Here is a 9,456-nt window from a genome sequence, read left to right as displayed (position 1 = left end):
TGATATTTCATTAACCATTTGAGAACGTATTTTTCATTTATTTATTTTTTAACAATCTGAATATCACAATTAGTAAAAAAAAAATAGTAAAAACTAATTTGTAAACAACATGTAGGCTATTAAATGTAAAGCAACATTGCGCAGTGAATTGTTTCGAAATAGCGATTTAAAATCAAGAACATGATTTTTTAAAAAATTATCATGAGGAAAAAATAAACAACTAATTCAACCAATAATATTAAAATAATAATAATACAAATAAGCCCGTAATAATAGGCCTGTATTTAATTGTTTTGTTTGAAAAGCAAACTAATAAACAAACGACATTGATATTGACAATGAATTTGAGAGCTATTAAGAACAACTGTTTAAAATTACTATCCTTCAGCTTTTATTTTAACAAACTTGAAATGTTTAATTTTATCATCATAATTGCAGTATTTACCCATGCATATTTCCAAACCTGTATTTTCTAAGGCAAAATGTCAAACCCGCGCAATAACACGAGCAAACCTCCGAAATTACAATAATGCAAAGTGAATTTGACATGCAGTGTTGGCTATCACTGAGACCTAAGATATTGTGATATTCTGTGAAGCAAAATCATAATTCTGATGTTTATACTGCTGCGGCATCTTAGAAAGAGACCAGCTGTATTATTTAAGCTTTTTCCTATATAGGCATGTAGCTATGGCCTTAAAAATCGTTTGCAAAACTTGATTCAACAAATATTATGCTGCCTGCAGTTTGTTTACAGATCTTTTTATTTCACGCAACTGATAATAGGCGTGTGTAAATGTGACAGGGAGGTGCGGCCAGAGGAGTGAGAACACGAGCAAAAGTTCCACCCTCACTGAGGAAAACAAAAGTTTGAGTTAAAACATGGTCACGGCGTGCATTGAGCTGCAGCAGCCGTGTGTGGATTAATGCTCGCTGTACAGGACATATAAGAGTGGATAACAACATACTGGATACAATGTACTGGAAAAATGAACAAACCACTGCGAAAGAAAGTCCAAGCAAGAACACTGTAAGTGACAAATTAGTTAGCCAACATTTTCAAATGTATTTTTGCGTATAGTCTCTATATTGTCTGCTACTTTAATTTCTTTATTATTTTAGCTATTGATATTAATCCTGATACCGAAAGTGGCCTTCTCTGATATTTAGGCTACATATTGTGGAAGATTTTCAATGATAAAAATAATCACAATATTTTAAACTTCAAAAACTAAAGCTGCAGACGCACTGTGTTTCATTTTGCATCACGCAATAAACTAGTATTTACTCTTCTGTTTGTCAGCGCGAGCTGAAACTGCCTTCTGAATTACGGTACCATCCTCAGCTGTGCCTCAAGCAACGCCTGCGCGCAATTAATATAAATTAACTGATTGGGGTTTATTTTCTTCTTTTTCACGGCGACAAGTCGGGTTTTAAGAGAGTTTGGAAATAGTTTAAGTTAAAAAAAAAATTATGATAAGGAGAGGAAAAAAACACAGTCCGTTTGGAGAGCACCAAAAGCATACAGAAGACGAGAGGAAAAACAGTTAATTTTACCTGTGGAGTTTCAGCGCTTGAAATGAAGAGGATGACGCTTTGCGTTAAACAGCGCCCGTGTTTCTGCATCGCCCCTCGCTTGCGTGTTGTCATAGTGAAACGCAGAGTGGTCGTTAATGGGTCGCTCGGCCGCGGCGCGGAGGTTAAAAGGCGGCGGCGCGGACGAGCGCGCGATACAGTGTGTGTATCCGAACTTCTCTCGTCATGCCCGCGCGCTGCGGAGGTTCAGTCCTCTACACACCGCTGACAAACGCGCCGGTATTTATCAGCCATAACTATTTTTACGCATTTCTGGAGATGAGGGCTACTGTTATGTTTTAAGTTTTAGTCAAAGGCTTCAGCATATTATTCAGGAACGCCAACCTGCTGTTTCCTAAGGCTGAGTTTTCATCCAACATTTTAGAATGGTTTACTTGTGTTCATGTAGCCTAGGCCTAGCCTATTTATAAGAAACATAATGCGCGTAGGCTAATCTTTGTTTGATTTTTAGGATAAACCCCAGGAGCTGTTTGAGGAGGTCTCGTGTTCGTCGTCGCTTTCTTTGTCGCCCAGCTCTTCGCCTCATGCCATGACAGAGAAAGCCGTCTGTACCAGCTGTGGCACTGAGATCGTCGACAAATATCTGCTCAAGGTACGCATTACATATTTTATGTTTATAACAACAAACGACTCTTTCAGACAAGTGACCTATTACATTACCAAATAGTTCAGCCCTGGGACGCTGGGATTTGCCCAGTATTTAAATACGAGTTTAACATTTTAAGACTGTAAACCCTATCTCTATGCATGGAAAAAAACGCGTAATTGAAAACTGTTGCTTTTCCTCCTCAGGTGAACGACATGTGCTGGCACGTGAGATGCCTGTCGTGCAGCGTGTGCCAAACATCTCTGGGCAGACACATTAGCTGCTATATAAAAGAAAAGGAGATATTCTGTAAATTGGACTACTTCAGGTAAATGTGTACATTTTTTTTTACTAATTTATGTAAAATTAATGGGCTACTTCAAATAGTGTTTAAAGTGCTGTCTGGCGGCCGTTGGACGACCAATAATATTTTCTGTTCAGTGCACTGTGCGTTTTTGTTTTAAAAAGTTACAAAATAATTGTTTACAGAATTTCTAAACTGGTGAAGCTTTTGCATAATTCTTATGTTGCGACTACATTTAGTAGTTTTCTACACTTTCAAAAATAAAGGTTCTTTATTTGCATGGTTCCATGAAGAACCTTTAAAATTCACAATTTCCACTGCACAAAAGGTTCTTTATTGTGGAAACATGTTCTTTGGAATATTACAATTCTTCACATTAAGAAAAAAAAAAAGGTTCTTTAATGGTAGGCTAGTATTGCGAAAAACAAACAAACCCGTTGGAGCCTTTATATTTAAGAGTGTGCCGAAACCTTGCATGCTTTCCTTACTGTTTCCTTCCCTAAATTCTATAATTTACATGACAATAGTAGAAAACAACCAATGTTTTCATTCCATCCCTGTGGTTTTTCCTGGAGTGCCGTATCTCCACCAAACAACCACTGTTAGCCTCACTAAAAGTGTCACATTTTTTACCTTTTAAAGATGGAAGTTCTTATACATTTTTTTTGGTTCTGGCAGGAAATATGGAACCCGTTGCGCTCACTGTGGCAGGAACATCCATTCAAACGACTGGGTCCGCAGAGCAAAAGGGAACACCTACCACCTGGCTTGTTTTGCTTGCTTCTCCTGCAAAAGACAGCTGTCCACAGGAGAAGAGTTCGCCTTGGTGGATGAGAGGGTTCTGTGTCGTGTGCACTACGACTGCATGTTGGACAACCTCAAACGCGCCATGGAGAATGGTTAGACGCTTGACATTTATATATCCTAAATGGACATTTTGAAGCTATCAGAATAAACAAACCGTTTATTCCATCTCCAATCATTCAGCTCTTATGGAACCACAGCTTAAGTCTGATTCCGCTCTTTCTTATGTGGTTTGCCGTAGGAAAAGGAGTGAATGTGGAGGGAGCCGTTCCCTCAGAGCAGGAAGTAAATCAGCCTAAACCAGCCAAGAGGGCACGCACAAGTTTCACAGCTGACCAGCTACAGGTTAATACTCAAATTATCTTCTATATATAAAATATAAATATATAAATAATGGAGCTGTGAAACGATTAATTGCATCCAAAATAAAAGTTTGTTTACATGAGTGTACTGTGTATAATTCTCTATCTATCTCTATCTATCTCTATCTATCTCTCTATCTATCTATCTATACACACACACATGTTCATGTATACATTTAAGAATAATAATTTCTTTATATATAAGTATATGCATGCAAATATTTCTAAAATATATACATGCATGTGTGTGTGTATATATATCACATACACACGTACAGTTTATGTAAACCCACTTTTATTTTTGATGCGATTTTAATAGTTTCAAAGAATATAAATAGATGTATAAATATAACAAATGAGTGGTTTATTGTACTTGTAATGGCTGCTTGACATTTAGTCTTTGTTTTGCACTTTTTTTTTTTAATAATCTGTTTTATTCATTCAAGGTAATGCAAGCTCAATTTGCTCAGGACAACAATCCAGATGCCCAGACTTTACAAAAGTTGGCAGAAAGAACCGGTCTTAGCCGGAGGGTTATTCAGGTATAATGCAAGAGTTTAAAAAAAAAAAAAAAAAAAAAAAAAACTTTCCGTTTCAAGTAGAATCAACTTGGATGTTTAAGTCATTTCAACTTAAATTACATTAAACTGACTTAAAGTTGAATCTTGGATAACTTATAAAAGATGAGAAACTAATTTTGATGAGTTGAAGCAATGTAAAAACAAATGTTGTCATAGAAGACTGTAAAAAAAGTATATCAAAGTTGACTATTACCCAAGTGTTTTAGCATGCTAAGTATTCATTTGATTTGCAGGTGTCTTATTTTTGTTTGCTGTAATTCTGTGGCATCAATGAATTTTCACTGTACTGTCAATAAACATGTTTTTCTTCCTCTGCCTTCGGTTCAGGTTTGGTTCCAGAACTGTCGAGCTCGTCATAAGAAGCACGTCAGCCCAAATCACTCTTCAGCCGCACCAGTGTCATCTCTGCAGTCCGCTCAACTCTCTCCTCCTCTAATAGATGAACTTCAGTACACCGCTTTTGCCCCGGTGGACAACCCTATGCTGACTGCGCTACACTCCTATATGGATGGTACATTCCTCTCGTGGAATATTAACTGTATTCAGCTTGACTCAGCTAGCTTGATTTAAACTTTGTGCATATGCTGACCAGCTCTTCATTGAGGTTTTGAGACTGAACATTGAATTTTTCGTCCTTGTAGTCCACTCTCCCACTTCACTGGTGCTGCAGCCTCTCTTGCCCCACTCGATGACACAACTACCCATCGGCCACGCCTGAGACGCCCACCGCCACACACGCTCAGGTCAGAGGACCGCACGAGGAAATACTGATTCTTCTATTGACTGAGTCTTGAACAAGACCCATGCTACTTTATCTTTCATGGGCACTTACTGAAGGATATCTTGCAATGATCGAAAAGAAAAGTCTCTAATTGTGAAAAGAGCCTGAAGTTTTTGTTTAATATATTATATATATCTATATAGTGATGGAATAAATGGCATTTAATTTATTTCTTGTATGTGACTGAGCACTTTGTTTTAAAATAAATCTACCATGGAATTCTTAGTTTCTGGTTTAGTCGACGCACATTGTTTTGTTTGATGGTTCTAAAGAAAATGGGAAGGTGAAGAAAAGCCAATAAAATCTGATTTGCCTCTAGCATTGATCAAATTAAAGCGGTTGGTGTAATTATTGTTTGTTTAGTGTTTCTGCTTAAGAACTTGAGTTGAATCGGAAGTTTCTGAGTTGTTTTGGGATTATATATGGCTAGAAAGTTTTCTATATGGCCATTTCTTAAATTTCTTGAGCAACAATCTACTAGTCATTAAATGCTAGTTTACGATTTAATTAAACGGATACTTATGAACTGTGAAGGGAGGAAACATTTAAATATAGGCTTATCTTATTAAATGCAAACCCATAACTGTGCATCTTGGTCCGTGTAATGCTCTACAACTTTGGTTTCTTTGTGACTGACAAAGTGTTTTATCGCACGTTCTTGCACTTTTTAACATGTCAATCATTTTGATGTTTTGGTCTGCGATCGGTCACTGGAAATTGACCAATTTTGGTATAGATCAAAATATGCAGTTTGCAAAGCTATCGATCCTTGCATTAAACATAAGAAATCAGTGAATAGTTAGTTTTATCGTACGCAGCAGGACGATGGCTGTTTATTTCCCGTTAGCTGTCTTGCCTCGAGTTCTTCTGAGGGGTTTTCTCAGCGAGCTGGTCGTGTAAAAGGGTCTGATCCATCATTTCCTCCAGGTCTAGAGCTGAAAGTAGACATAAGGATGCTTATACGTACATGTCTTTGTGTTTAACTTATCCCAAACAGAGCAATTTCCGTTAACTCTGGTGTTATGTTACTTGAAGGCATTCGTTACTGTTAAAATATCATTTTAGGGTTAAGCGTATAGTCGGCTAATGGTTTTTGATGAGAGATCCACAAAACACATTTTTGAAAAATTGGCGGTGTTGAAGTATTAATGCATTTCAATGGCAGTTTAATAAAGGGAATTAAATCCTGAGAAATAATGTTTATTAGTGAGAGATTCATCACAGCTGTGCCGTATTGTTTGACAACTCTGGATAAAAAAAAAAATGCCTTAGAGATGTGTAATGTGTGAAATGGACCTGAGGGAAGTCATTCAGGGAAAGTATTCTTTAAATTGTTTTTATTCATTTAAATATAAAAAAAAATCACAATTCCATGTTGTGGTACAAAAGTACAAATACAATAAATACCCACTCCTACAACATTACAAAAGTGTTTTAATCTAGGATTATAAAACCATAGCACTTTAATCTTGTATCTCACAGTAGAAATAAACATAAATGACTTCTTTGAGAAGGACAGTTCTTTTATATTTCCAATTATTCTCAAAAAGATCCTTAAAAGGGGACCAACAAAAAACAATGGTTTGGTTCTTTTAGCTTCTTCAGGAATTGTTAGTGCTTATTCTTCTCTCAATCTCACTCACCGGTCCAGAAGGAAGCATTTAGAAACGCACTTTTGTCTAGTGTCCTTCTGCAAGCCAGATAACTCCCAATCACTTCAACTACACAGAAAAGAAAATGCTATGAAAGCCCTTTGCTGATTTCAGACAGAGTCTTCCAAACCTCACGTTAACCATCTGAGCAGGGGAAAAACCCACATGCATTCAGGAGTCCCAAATACAGTGACACAGCACACATACAAGTAGTGATGTGTTCATTATTTACATGGAAATAAACCACAATTTGCATTTTGACATGACAATGTAAGAGACATTCAATAATTATCACCATTAAATTTTAATGAATTCCTCTGCCTGTGCATCATATTCAGAGGAGCGTTTCATTGAACCGAAAATATAATCGAACTGATCTGGAAGACTGTAGGCTTGTTACATTATTTACTGTACATTTTGCTTTAAATTCAGTGATGAGGGTTTAAAGAAAACCAGACTGAACACCTAGAGCTCAAAGAAGGAATGTTGCCTTAAGATGATGGATGCTACCAACAGATGCCCATAGGCTGCGTCCGAAATCACACACTCTTTAGTACTGTAGGTACTTGTTTTGAGTAAGTTATTTCACAGGTGCTAAAAAAAAGTATGTTCTATATAGGCTAGTATGACTGTAATCAGGACATACTACATTCGCCATGCTGTCATTATCATGTGACCTACCAGTGTTGCTTCACTGTCATTCGTAAATCCTCTCCCGTGGGCTTATGGGATAGTAAAGTGTCCATTGTATGCACACTTCAGAATCTCACCGGAAGAAGCAGGTCATTGGGTACTTTCTGCCTATTCTTTTATGAGTACTGTGAAGTTGGACATATTTATTTAGTCACAAACTGTTTTCGCCTACTATATAGTAGTGAAGTATGCAATTTCAGATGCAGCCTTAGATTTTATACATCTGATCTGCAGTTGAGCTACTGTGACGCAGGAAATCTCGTTGCCCTCCATCACAACCGCAATGCTGAAGGTTCAGATAATCGACAGCATTTGTGACAGTGTTGATATGATAACAAAAATGAATGTCCACCTGTCCCTTCTCTTCTTTAAATAAGCCAAAATCTGGGGTTACAGAGTGCAAACATTAAAATACTTGCCGTTTCAATAGGATATCCACAAGACGTGTGTTAACATGATGTCAGAGTGAAAAAAATGTGTGTATACAATTATACAATGCCATAAACCCTTAAATGACAAAAAAACTTGAACAATTATGTTTAATGTAAGTGCTTGTATAAAACTATAAGCTGTACAAATACACCAAATATGGGCCCATTCACTGCACACGAGGGACAAATTGAAATCCTTTTGTGTTGTAATCAACATTGTCACAAATGCGATGGATTGAGTTTAACTTGCCTGAAAAAATTACTTCAGTATATAATTTAAATTGACATTATCACTGAGCAACATATTTTGATGATTAAACGTCAAATGGGATGCTGTTTACCAATATGTGCGTTGTTTTTTTTAAAGTGGGAAGTCCTGCAAGGATTGTGTGAAAACCATTTAAAGTCGTTTTAGCTGTAAAACCAGCTCTAATCGTACACGAGAGAAGAAAACTGCATTGGATGAATCAGTCGCTCAGATTTACATCAACTCTCAAGTCGGGCTTCTTTCCTCAAGGTGTCCAATCTCAGGCAGCTTTTAAATGTCAGTCATCATTTCCCCAGAATAAGGCAGCAGTAAGAGGCAAACATGTTAGTATGCAGTGTAGGGTCCGTGTCAGAAAGGCCAAAGCTCCGTGTCCTGGGTTCGTCGCTGTTACAGTGCAGAGAGAGTCTTTGGTCTTTTCTTGAGGTGGACGGTCACGTCAACACGTCCCATAATCCTCAGCTCCCGTTACAAAAATGTAGTCCACTTTAGCTATATTATACTGTAAGTTAATGCATGCTAAGTATGTAAGTCGAGTAAAGGTATTCTCATAGGGTTTTATCCGCGTGACTTCTTGGGGCTCAGCTCGGCTCTTCCCAGAATTCTCTTCAGGCCGGGAGACATGAGGAAAGGCTTGGCCGTTGTCCCGTCGTTTCTCTCCAAGTCTTCGCCTGTGAACGCCGCACAGTGTTGTACGATAACACAGAAAACGGAGAGAAATAGAGGTTGTACTGCTTCAGGAAATCAAACGTGTGCAAATGTGCAGTTTAGAAATATTTTTGCACAAAGAGTGAAAGTCTAAAGCCAGTGGTTTCAAGCTTGGGAGAAAGTTTTAGAGGGACATACAGGAAAATATTCATTTCAAGCTACATAAATAGATGCTAGTATCTATGATTCCATGCCAAAATTGATCATAACACTCAATGTATTTATTTTCTAAATAAAACAGAATATTATATCAAATATAATAATGCTTCAATACTCACAGAAACAAAGGAACAAAGTGTCCACACACATTGCATAGACGCTGAAGAAGCTGTGCGCAATTAAGTATGAACCCAGTATCACTGTCTGTCAAAGAAAGAGAGACCTGCCAGTCAAAACACTATCTCAACCAGAAACTAGTTCCAGTTTGAAATAATAAATAACACTAAAGAGACGTTCTCACCAAGAGAGGCACGCAGTAGTAATTCAACACGGGCACCTCCTCTTGGATGATGGGGATCTTGCGTGTAAAGAAGAGGAAGGCAATAACACCTGCAGGATAGAATTGATGGAGCGCTCAACCACAAACCTCAGTGGACCGCCGCTCATGTTACTCTCTCGCGCCCTCGTGTGGCCAGAGGGAATACACGCAGTTCTGCTTAACCAGCCTACAGCAGACGCTAAATGAGTTTATGC

The 9,456-nt window shown here is 37.7% G+C and overlaps 2 protein-coding genes across 4 annotated transcripts in view; one reads left to right on the top strand and one right to left on the bottom strand.

The window, feature by feature from the left end:
- The first annotated feature begins 820 nt into the window (after positions 1–820).
- Positions 821–6,391, top strand: lhx8a (LIM homeobox 8a). 2 transcript variants are annotated; one of them, XM_079614150.1, is made up of 8 exons: positions 821–1,030; positions 2,048–2,188; positions 2,389–2,510; positions 3,165–3,385; positions 3,532–3,635; positions 4,099–4,194; positions 4,561–4,744; positions 4,875–6,391. In XM_079614150.1, exons 1-8 carry the CDS (start codon positions 977–979, stop codon positions 4,949–4,951), a joined length of 999 nt encoding a protein of 332 aa, XP_079470276.1. In that variant the 5' UTR covers positions 821–976; the 3' UTR covers positions 4,952–6,391. The 2 variants fall into 2 exon arrangements, with proteins under 2 accessions (XP_079470276.1, XP_079470277.1); XM_079614151.1 differs by lacking the exon at positions 821–1,030 and adding an exon at positions 1,409–1,815 and having other exon boundaries at positions 4,875–5,342.
- A 1,731-nt stretch (positions 6,392–8,122) lies between these two features.
- Positions 8,123–9,456, bottom strand: part of slc44a5a (solute carrier family 44 member 5a) — an 89,264-nt gene continuing 87,930 nt past the window's right edge. For both annotated transcript variants that reach the window (XM_079614148.1, XM_079614149.1), the window contains exons 20-22: positions 9,224–9,312; positions 9,042–9,126; positions 8,123–8,726 (exon numbers count right to left, since the gene is read on the bottom strand). In XM_079614148.1, coding sequence (XP_079470274.1) covers positions 8,614–8,726; positions 9,042–9,126; positions 9,224–9,312 — 287 coding nt within the window. In that variant the 3' untranslated portion in view covers positions 8,123–8,613. The remainder of the gene's footprint in view (positions 8,727–9,041; positions 9,127–9,223; positions 9,313–9,456) is intronic.

Source organism: Phoxinus phoxinus (genome assembly GCF_949152265.1).
Source record: "Phoxinus phoxinus genome assembly, chromosome: 5".
In the NCBI taxonomy this organism is placed as follows: Eukaryota; Metazoa; Chordata; class Actinopteri; order Cypriniformes; family Leuciscidae; genus Phoxinus; species Phoxinus phoxinus.
This window is presented reverse-complemented; position numbering and strand designations above follow the sequence as displayed.

Coding starts and splice junctions, on each gene's coding strand:
- lhx8a (XM_079614150.1), top strand. CDS start 977: ATGTACTGGAAAAATGAACAAACCACTGCGAAAGAAAGTCCAAGCAAG. Junction 4,195..4,560: donor TTAGCCGGAGGGTTATTCAG/GTATAATGCAAG, acceptor CCTTCGGTTCAG/GTTTGGTTCCAGAACTGTCG. Junction 4,745..4,874: donor GCTACACTCCTATATGGATG/GTACATTCCTCT, acceptor TCGTCCTTGTAG/TCCACTCTCCCACTTCACTG.